The 11,509-nt window shown below is 38.8% G+C and overlaps 1 protein-coding gene across 4 annotated transcripts in view; it reads left to right on the forward strand.

Moving 5' to 3' along the window:
- Positions 1 to 7,914, forward strand: part of RREB1 (ras responsive element binding protein 1) — a 66,299-nt gene extending 58,385 nt beyond the window's left edge. For 3 of the 4 annotated variants that reach the window (XM_075213023.1, XM_075213024.1, XM_075213025.1), the window contains 3 exons: positions 593 to 757; positions 2,956 to 3,666; positions 4,400 to 7,914. In XM_075213023.1, the coding sequence (XP_075069124.1) occupies positions 593 to 757; positions 2,956 to 3,666; positions 4,400 to 4,887 (1,364 nt within the window). In that variant the 3' untranslated portion in view covers positions 4,888 to 7,914. The remainder of the gene's footprint in view (positions 1 to 592; positions 758 to 2,955; positions 3,667 to 4,399) is intronic. The other variant, XM_075213026.1, reaches the window with a different exon arrangement.
- Positions 7,915 to 11,509: the final 3,595 nt, after the last annotated feature.

An 11,509-nucleotide genomic window follows, 5' to 3' on the forward strand; every position in this document is an offset into this window, starting at 1 on the left:
CTCCACTTATGAAGCCTTAGATGAGCAATAAAAGCTAATTATATTTTTTTAAAGAATACATTCACAGTCGTGATTGTATATTTGTTTGATTGACATGTTACTTAACACATAAAACTACTGACAATCCCATCTTCTGATTTGATGCAAACACAGCTTTTCCTCATTCCTGAGGGACAAGGGAAGGCATGGATATCCATGTAATTAGGTAAAGTGTGGTCACATGACAGCTTGGAAGTAAGGATTGGTCCATGCAATCTCCTAATGCAGATTTAGCTGTTAATTAGCAGCAAAACGAGCAACTTGAGACAGATTAAAGCAGAGTGGGTGTTCATCATAATGCTGCTTTTGTGTCCAGCCTAGAGAGGCTCTCTTGTTCTAAAAGATATTCTTGCTCTCCCTTCTCCCTCCTCTGTTGCCTCGACCCACATCACTCCTGACTCCTGTGACCTATAATTCCCATAATATTAGAACATCTTGCATATGGCTTGTGCAATGAAACCTATTCCTATATATTGACCTTGAGCTTGGTGTTTGTATAAAAAATAGCAAGTCGGGTAAACACTTTTTTTTTTTTTTTTTTTTTCTGCTTCAGGTCAGAAGCCTTATCCCTGTGCTCAATGCGATGCCTTCTTTTCTACCAAATCTAACTGTGAGCGACATCTCCTACGCAAACATGGAGTTGCCAATCTCTCCTTAAGAAGAAACGGTCTTATGGCCCAGTCTAAAGAAAGTGATGTTGGATCTCATGATAGTACAGGTAGCACAATCATCTTATTCACACTTGTGGAAATAGGCTTCAAAGTGTAGTTAATGTTATGTGTAGATATTGCTTTGGTCTAGCCTGTCTGTCTCTGCTCCTGTCAAAATAGGTTATTTGCATGTTTTTACTATGTATAAACATAGTATTCACCCCTAGAAATACACTGAGCATAATTAAACCTGAAATAAAAACAAATCCTTCTACAGAACATACATTTTGGTGGAATTGTCTTGTACAACAAGCACTGTACAGATTCCTACCGGGCATTGTTTTGGCACGTGCTGCCAGTAGCTGAGCAGTTAGAACATATACGCTTAGCCGTTCTGTTTATGGTGTAGTGGATTCGCCTATTTTTGTTTTTGAAAAATTATCTCCATTGTATGGACAGCTTGAGATGACTGAAAGAGCAATATCCTGATTAAATATACATTTGGTTGTTTACAACTATACAGTCAAGCGTTTGAGCACAGTTTATTCTGCATAGAGATCCTGATCTCTGTGTATAGGTTTTTATTTTTCTTCCAGTAGTTGTTTGTGGTTTGTTTGTTGTACTGTTCCTTTAAGTGAAGATACACTCCATTGCACAAAAATGGACCATATGCTTTACAGCATCATTTGTGATGTGCCATTACAATATGGTAGACAACCACATTATTGGTTTTTGCTAGTACTTTTGAGGGGAACCACAATATGCATTCTATTTAGCAGGATCCCAGCATTCACATAAGGCTGTGACCTCTGCCAATCAACTCCAGTACTTCTCGACTCTTTGTACCATGAGAGAGAGCCTAAAATCAAAGAACTTTTATCGGGACAGGAGTTTTTAAAAGTGGAAAACCCTTTTTAAGAGATAATCATAGGACACACGTAGGTTTCTAGCACAATGCAAATAAAAATATATACAGTCTGTCTAATTCATGGCAGGTTCAGAGCCGACCGCTTTTGCTGCACACAGAGCCCTCACCAACATTACCAGTATTCAACAGATACTTGATATTTGATTGATACACATGGTGTGATATAGCACATTACAGTACATTTTTGATAACCGAGCAGCATCCCATCATACAGTTTCCATGAGGGCTAAGTAGACTGTGAAAGGAGTGCTGCTATCCTGTAAACCTATTGCTGCTAAATGGGTAGCACATTGGCACAGTGGTGATCAATGCTGTCTCACAGCCCTGGTGCCATGAGTTAGATTACTACCAGGGCCCTATCTGTGTGGAGTTTGTATGTTCTACCCATGTTTGTGTGGGTTTTCTCTGTGTGCTCCAGTTTCTTCACACAGTCCAGAAACTTAGTGGTAGGTAAATTGGTGTGTTTGGTAAGGAATTTAGGCGGTAAGCTCCAATGAGGCGGGGACTGACGTGAGTGATTACATATTCCAAAAACAGGGCTACATAATATCATTTGGTGCTACATAGATACATAATAAGGCATTGAGGGCTTATATCAGGTAGATGTGCAGAGCAGAGATACAATTCATGACATTTTGTGTTTTGTTGGCAGAGGCAGGCCATCTTATGACTACATTTTTCGTAATCACATGTGCTGATAGGCATTTTGCTTGCTTTTGGCACTGGAATCATGGATGACTGACATAGGCTGATGTCCTCCTTTTTATGTTCTTTGGTTATTACAGTTTTATATACTTAAATATTAGAGATGAAACAGGGAAGAACATGAACACTCCAGCTCTGCTGATCTACGTTTTTCATGAGGTGTAACTGGGTAGAGGCCTCTGGCCTCCTGAGCATCACACAACAGCTGGAGTGCCGCAGGTTGTCCATCCCTGCTATGAAATGTTACATGTTTTGTGATAGCTGTGTAAACCGAAATGCTGAATAATATATTTACCATTTCTGAAACATTTCCAATACAACTGTTCAGCCAATTCAAAACTATATACATGTATTGAGATTAATCTAGTGTAAGAGGTGAGGTGTTAGGGCAGCTGACAATCATATATATGTATTTTGCTTTATGTTTTCCAAGCCTCTATCCATACATTAATACATTATGCATGTTGGCTGCTTAAAATATTTTGCATGATATCATTTAAGGCACAACACATGGTTTACTGTTAGAGAAAAGTCCTTCAAGGCTTGATAAAATACCTCCTTTATTTAAATAGTCTGGATCAATGTGTATGACATATATTTGCATTATTCTAAAATGTGTATGTTTCTTTACAGACAGTCAGTCTGACGCAGACTTGTCGGCTGCAGAAGTTGATGTGTTGGACCTAACTTCTAGGGAAAGGAATAAATCAGCGCTAACTCCGCTCACAGATGGCGAGCAGGTCTCCAAGAGCCAGCAAACTGAGAAACTGACATTAGACCAGGAGAACAGCAAACAAGAAGGAGATGAGCAGTTGGAGGATGATGTGGTCAGCAACAAAAGCCTTGATCTTAATTTTGCAAGCAAGCTGATCGATTTCAAACTGTCAGCCAATGAACAACCTTCCAGCAACTCTTGTGATGTCTGTGGGAAAAGTTTCAAGTTTGCTGCTACGTTAGGCAGGCACAAGAAGGCTCACTCATGTGTAAGCAAGGAGCAAGAGAAAAGCAGTGACTATGAGTGCAAAGATGTACCGACCTCTGACTGCAATACAAATGATCATGTCACTTCTGGGGATGACGGAAACCAGGAAGAAGAGCTCCCAGTTGACTTAAAAATGTCCAAATCTCCTGTAGAGAGTGAGCCGTCTGGATTGGAGAAAGGAGAAGCCGAAGGAGTAACTGATGAAAAAATGGACAAATCATTGGATAAAAGTGATGATGACAAGGACTCTAAATCAGAGACAAAAGGGACAAAAGCAGACAAAAGAAAGAAGATATGCACAGTTTGCAGCAAGCGGTTCTGGTCCCTTCAGGATCTCACAAGACATATGCGATCTCACACAGGTTAGTGATGTGTGATAATATATTTGCATGTTGATCTGCATATATTGTATAACATTGGTGCATAGTGCATAGGAAAACCGAAGGAGGGTTTCCTAGTGCCTGGAAACCCCCCTCCAAACCTGGGGCACTGTATAATTGAGGTGGCTGCCCCTGCTTCACCCAGCTCTGCTTGAAAAGGGAGAGCTGTGTGCACCTAACAGTAGTGCACGCAGCATTGCCCATGTATATTATGGGGATAGGAAGAGTTGGAGAGCAACCAAGCACTGTCTAAAATTATAGCCACGCCCCCATGCTGGTGACGCCCACCGGTTGTGTGGTGTCGAAACCCCCCTCTACAAATCCTGCGTTTGCCCCTGTAGTGGTAGTCAACGGTACTTTATAAGTTTTGTACAGGTGAGAAGTGAATGAACATATATTTGGATTTGCCCTAAATAACAAAACCATGGGTATCTAAAGAGCTCAGGGTTATTATTAGTGGTAGTCAATTAATTTTGGTGAGATATAAATGAGTGTAAATTATTTGGTTTGTACGTGACTATCTTTTAATCTATGTTTGGTGCACATTTGAAGTTCTCAAATTTGTCAATACAACTTCTGTAACCAGTTTGAAACACCAAATCATTGTCTCTAATTACAGTAGTCACCTTTTTTTTTTTTTTATTTATTAACAGTCCTGTTTGTCTTTTCTTCTGAGGACATTATTTTCAAATACATGTCTGTAATTCTCTTCTAGGTGAGAGACCTTATAAATGCCAGACGTGTGAGCGCACTTTTACCCTGAAGCACAGCCTTGTTCGCCACCAGCGTATCCATCAGAAAGTAAAAGATATGAAAAGTCAGGGGAAGGACAGCGACAAGGAGGAGCGACAGCTTAGGGGCGAAGACGAGAGCGACGCAGAGTCCATGCAGAGCAGCACACACCACATGTCTGAAAATGAATATGATACACCATCAAGTCTTAACAGCCACTCTGTAACCCGAAGTAAAAAGAAACTGTCTTTAAATGTGGCTGCAGAGGAATCATCTCAAAATAATGAAGCTGCCTCTGGAAGAAGCACCCCAAAGCAGGCTGTGGGGGTGGAGATTGTGAAAGATACAGACATTCGTAGGAGTTCTGACCGTAAAAACCTACAAGGTTCTAACAAGGAGTCTGAAAAACCTACTATGAATAACACGCGTCTCACCTCAGAGGGATCCCTGCCTGTTGTAGGGGCTAAATGAACCAGGCGTTGGGGTGACCCTAATGAATTGCTAAGACAGAATCATATTTACACTTGATCCTTCTCGAAGAGATTTCTACAGCTAAAGGCGACTATGGCAGGCCATACCATGTGCCATAACCTTTTCAGTAAATGAAAAAACTATTGATTTTGAGTGCCTTACTACTTTATTATATCTTTTGGTATCACTCTCTTTTTTTTTTTTTCCCCCTTTTTTCAATATTCAGTTTTGTACGTAAAAGAGGAAATTACTACATATTCAGAGAGAACATTTTCCAGTTAAGCATTACATTTTTATATTTTATTTTCTATTTTTTTTTTTTTTTTGCATATGAAAGCTTGTTCCTGTACACCAATCACTGTCTTTCCATAGGTGGACACTTAAAGTTGTGGGGGGAAAAAAAGCCATTCAGTACTGCAGCCAATAACTGGAAGAAAAATAAAGCAAATGGACATGCAGGGGATGTTTTTTTTTTTTTTTTTTTAAAGACCTCTTATTCGTTCCCTGCTCCACTCTGAGTATTGTTTTTGCTGTATAAATGGACAATAGTGGACCGTCATGCATTTGAAAATAGCTGGATAAAAATATTCACAAAGCGTATGGCAGTTGCCATAATCCAGGAAAAAATAGTTTTTCACTTCACAACTTGATCCTACACAAGGTGTTTGAATGGTGTTATTATTGAGTAGTTGTTCTACCTCGCATAAACACATACACAAGAGGATTCAGCAGAAACATTACCACCAATGGAACTGTCTGCCCCTGCCTATGTCTTGATTCTCTTTCCTTGAATTCAACAGCTTACTAGTCTCTGCATTTTGCAGATCCGTTTGGGCAATATTTGCCTTTCAAAATTTACCAAGTAACTTTTGAATCCTGGTATTAATAAAAATGTATAAATATAAACTTTTGCTTTTTTCAAATGCTAGCCTTTGGCAGTTCTCTTGCATTGCACCATTCCAACCCTGTTCTCAGTGAAAACAGAGGCTTGTGCTCAATAGGGTAAATGCAGACTTTCAGGTGTCCTGCCATGGAGGGCGGAGAAGGACAAGAGGTGGACTGTGGAACAAGCAGACAGTACTGTCTTCCAGCATCCAATGCCTTACCTTCATGCCATGATTATTCTCTTTTCAGGCAGGAATGTACTACTGGTGAAATAAAGTGAGAATAGAATACAGTTTGTACTATGGCGCTTCAAGATGACTTTAAAAATGGTGTGTGTGTGTATATGTATGTGTACATAATAAAATAAATATTATATATACAAATATATACATATGTGTGTGTATATATAATATGTGTGTGTATGTTGGGTATGTGTGTGTATATGTATATTTTGGATATATATCTATACACGTAGATACAAATGTTTGTTATATATATAAAAAGTACTCTACTGTAACTGTGCAATTTGCTCTCCTCGGTTTGTTGCATTCTCCAGGACTTAAAACGTGAAGGTATATCTACCATTGCGGTGTTATTACATGTCATGTGCTTCCCTCTAGGCCATTGTTGAATGTATATCAAATACATTCTGATTCTGTCGTCTTCAATTATAGCACAGACTGTCTGTGTCATAGAGACTAAAGCTCGATATAACGGACCTGTACAGCCGACCGGAGTAATAGGCTTTTGTAGTTAGCGGTGGAATAATACCTCCAAGGACTACATAGCTTCTTTTTTCTCCGGCTATAGTCTGAACATTTCATCTGCGCTAATGCCCCATCATGATTTTTATTCATTTAACTGTAAGAGGATTTCATAAACAGATTGTGCAAAGATTATTAGTTTGTTTGGTCTGTACTTAGAGGGAAGCATGTATTTTTTATAATTCAGGCCACTTCAACAATTTAAAGTCAGGAGTCTAAGCAGAGATCAAACCGGAGAGGGATCATTCAGTACAACACTGTCACAGTACCTGTGCAATGCCTGACAATCAACTGAATGACCAATGTAACAGAGCAGCAGCTAAAGCCACGCCTATCCGAATGCAACTACATTATATGTAAACTAATATATTTCTGTATGGGATGAGCAGTGCAAATTTGCTGGCACAAATGACTAGGTCTGGTGAATGATGAGATAAATTTAACCAATGATTCCTTAAATATTTCTTTACAAAGTGTTCTTATAAATCAAAATTAAGACATCCATGCATTTTAGTCCTTTCATTTTGGATTCTATATATCTCCAGACCCTCGATGTTACACATTTCACTGTAAAGTGATGTATCAAAACTGAACAACCTGTCAGAAAAGTGGGACATTTGATAGCAATAATCAAAATGGAGTGAAAGCTTTATTTAAATGTATGTGTAACCTGATGGATAAGGTCTGTATTTTTTTTAAAAATTTTTTTACGCTAAATACATTTTTTGTTAATGAGTTTGAATTGAATTGTTCCCAGGCTGTTGTGTCTTTTTCCGATAATAAACTGTGAAATATATGCCTGATTGAACTCTGGGTGAATCTTAGATTTAGCTTGCATTTTCTGCAAATTGTGTCCTTTTCCCTTTCTTTTTTAATTTTTTTCCTCTCAGGTCTTTAAACTGAATTTTCTGATTATTATTATTATTTTTTTTATTATTTTTGGTTTTCAAATTAACTGCAAAATTTATTTAAAAATAAGGTCATGTAATCACTACAATAAGCACTTGACTGTGAATGCAATAAAGGCCCCAATGAAATAGATAGTTATCCTTGATATAGTGGGGATTACACAACAGTAATTCCAAGATCACAATGTTGTTTTTTTTTCTCTCCTTTTCTCTGTCTGTATGAACAACCCATTTAGGAAACAGGAAACTATGGTGAAAATGTAGAAGTTCATAATTTTCTAAAGGGAACTTAAACTGCTGCTATGCATTATTATGTACAAGACTAGTCTATGCCACATGAACAGAGAATCACTTGTATTGGTACTTGTTTTCCTCTTTTTATTCAGCTGTACAGTTCTTCCAAATTCAAAATGAAAAGCTGTTCTGTATCAAACAATCTAAGCAATAAAATTGTTATATTTAAAATGAAAGACGGTGGGCTTCCCTTCTTGTGTACAGTCCACAGCCATCTGCACAGAACACACCACCACCAGCTGGTAAAGGGACATTGTGCATGTAGATATTATTTCCAACGACTATTTGACAATATATTTTGATGCAAAAATATTTACTCTGAAAATCTGTATGTAGCTATTTTGCTTAACACACATAGCCTCGAAGATCATCTTTGTAGACAAGTATTTATCATCAAAATTGTGCATAATTTATATCTAGCTTTTAACAAATCGATTTGAAGAGGATGTAGTTGTTTTACATATCATTGCTGCAGTGAAGATCTCTCTGACAGGTTCCCCTGAATACTCCCAACAGTCCAGTGCTGCCCTTCTCTCTTCATCTACATCAGGCCGGTCCAACCTGCGGCCCTCCAGGTGTTGTAAGACTACAAGCCCCAGCATGCTTTGCCGGTAGACAACCAGTTGATAGCTGGAAGGGCATGCTGGGACTTGTAGTTTCACAAACACCTGGAGGGCTGCAGGTTGGACAGGCCTGATCTACATCTTGTTTGGTGTGGTGTTGTCAATGCCCCGCCTCATGCAAATTGAGAGTTAATTGGGGCGGGACATTGATAACAACTTGAAACTGGCTCACAATAGCATGAGAGATAAGTGAAGCACTGGACTGTTAAAGCCTTCTGGGGACCTGCTGGATGGTAGGTAAGTAAAATTCTGTTATTTTGTCATATCTAGTTTTGGGTGGAGTTATCCTTTTTAAAACTTGCAAAAAAAAGTTATTTATTTCTTAATGTCTTATTGTGGGAATACATGCTCCTACATGGCGGTGATGCAGTTGTTATTTTCCTCCAGCTCACTGAGGATAATGTACTAACCTTGCACAAAAAGTGCAAATCTGCACTAAAACCCAGACCATCAATTAGACCTATGCTTTCATTGTCTAACTTGCACTAGATAGATGAAACTTGATCATACTTGCCAACTTTGGTAAGGACTGCTCCGGGAGATCAGGGGGTGGTGGGCGTGTTGAGGATGGGGACCGGTGGATCGCGTAATTTAACCCCATCCCCTAAACATCACATTTTCTGACCAATTACAGCAGGGGATGGGGCCCCACCACTTAACTATTGAGGTGGTTAGGAATCAGGAGGTTGTCCTGCTCTCTTGGGATTTCGGGAGGACTCCCAGAAATTCGGGAGTCTCCCGAACTTTCCGGGAGAGTAGGCAACTATGAACTTTATAGTGCAAACTGGCACCTTTTGAGCACTGTTGACAAGTAACACTTTGGTCACTTTGGCTGTGCTGAAAAATAATTGGTAACTATTATCACTAAATATTTTTGTATTCTTTTAGCCCAGAATGTCTGTCAGTCTCCCTGGGTGTCATTTAGCGTTGGATGTCCCATAGGCTTGCCAACTTTTCAATATATTATTCCGGGAGATTTATTCAGACCCTCTTTATTAAACCGTTTAGGTGGACTAATCAACTTAGTATCGGCTGTTATCTGTACATGCGATCTTGCTGTTGTGAATCCATGTTATGACCTTGACGAAAACAATGTACACGTACTAACTACATAAGCAAGACAAAATCAACAAACATGGTTTTTAAGTTGTAAAGTCATAATACAGTTCTTATATTTTTAATAGTACATGTCAGTTGCCTCCCCCTGCTACCTACTAAACGTAAATAATGAAAGAAATGTAACGGCGCGCAATGAAATTTGAAGGCTATGACGCGACAGTGACTATGTTTTGGTTTTCTTTGACTCTGTTCTGCGCCCTTTGAAGCAAAAATGTGTTCAAATCTGCGACTTCTCCCTTCCAATTCCTCCCCCTCCCCCCACCACACATGCATGCTACAGGTAGGGTCCCAGTGCACTGCTTTACCTGCGGGTCTATAATGCTGTTAAGAAGGCCCTTGCCACATTTAAGTGTTTATTTTGAGTTGCATATATCATAACATATGTGCAACTCAAAATAGTAAGTTAAATCATACCGCCCGATCCACAGAAAAGTGGGTGGTTTTAAACAAATTTTTCAGTTTGTGAGTAGGGTTTGCTCAGAACTGGGGAGGGGCTTATTTTATCATGCTTTCAAGATTATAAATGTTGGGATGTATGTGTTAAATGTGCCTGCATGACAATACGTGCAGTGTCATACTTGAGGCGGCTGGCATTTCAATGTATATGTTTGTTTCTTTTTTTTAAAAAGAGGAAATAAAAAAAATGGTCAGTAACTGATGCACTATTTTTGCAGTTTTCCCATGCAAGTATATTTTTATATATGGTTGAGTTATCAATCTAAGATTTCACCCAATAGATGAATATATCCAAATAAGGTCCTTGTGCAGATGAACATCCCATATTATTTAATGACGTTTTATAGACATAGAAAGTGTTATAAACCCTGCTTTTAATGGGGTTATACAGTATGTTCCTTTGCTGTTTTAAGTACAAAATGAATATACTGTACAGTACTGTATAAACATTGGTTATAACATTAAGGGACGCAGAAGTGAAAGAAATAATTATTTCAAAGAACCACCTATAAAACACCAGCATCAAGGATGGAAGTAGGTGAGCTTTGTGTTGACTAGGTGAACTGTATATAAAAAATAAAACTATTTTTATTTCAAGTTAAACCTGTTCACTCTATTTTTCATTGTATAAAACCCAGTATTTCTTTATCATGGTATGTTCAATTTTCCTGATTGTACAGTCCTGTGGAATACATAGGTGTTATTTAAATAAAGCATAAAAGTAATTATTGGGAAATTGTGATAATTTAATTTCCCTTTTTGTTGGATTTTTCTTGCAGTTGTTTCAGCAAACGAAAGGGGATGATTGTGTACTTTCTAATGAGAACAGCTTTCTACTATTCACAAATATATTAAGCTTTATTTCCCTCCGTGACTATTGGTGAGGACTTGCCAAACAAAGGGTCAATGGTGCTTCCTGGTAAAGCTACAGTATATATCATTGCACATTGTAAGTAGTGTAATCTATATCACGGCCTTCTGTCTCCTCAATCAATACACCACTGCTTTTTTGTCTAAATTATCAAAGCAGAGTTCCTGGTTTACATTGGGGATGTATTTATACATATAGGTCATACTTGCCAACTCTCCCTGAATGTCAGGGAGACTCCCTGAAATAGGGGTGATCTCCCTCACTCCCTGAAGAGTCTGGCATTCTCCCTGATGCTGAGCCAGTACAAGACGTGGTTGGCTTCGTCATTTGTGGCTTGATGACACAGCTCAGAAATTGTGTCCTATCTCCATGTATTGATGCCTTTTGGAGGTGGCCATTTTCATGGAGACCAAGATTTAATCAAAGAATGACAGGTAAGACAACATGACTTCAGTAATGGAGACAGAAATGTAAAAGACACTTCAGTTTCTAGAGATTCATTAGCTGCTTTTCTTTAACACATAGTTGCCTACTCTCCCGGAATGTCTAGGAGACTCCTGCATTTCTGGGAGAGCAGGGCGGTTCTCGCCCCTGCAATAGATAAGTGGCAGAGGCGTGGCTTAATTACCCAAATATTGTCATCTTCGCTTCGCCCACTGCTGTAATTGGCCAAAATTGTGACAATCATTTAGATGTGATTCA

This window comes from Mixophyes fleayi, chromosome 5 (assembly GCF_038048845.1).
Source record: "Mixophyes fleayi isolate aMixFle1 chromosome 5, aMixFle1.hap1, whole genome shotgun sequence".
NCBI lineage: Eukaryota > Metazoa > Chordata > Amphibia > Anura > Limnodynastidae > Mixophyes > Mixophyes fleayi.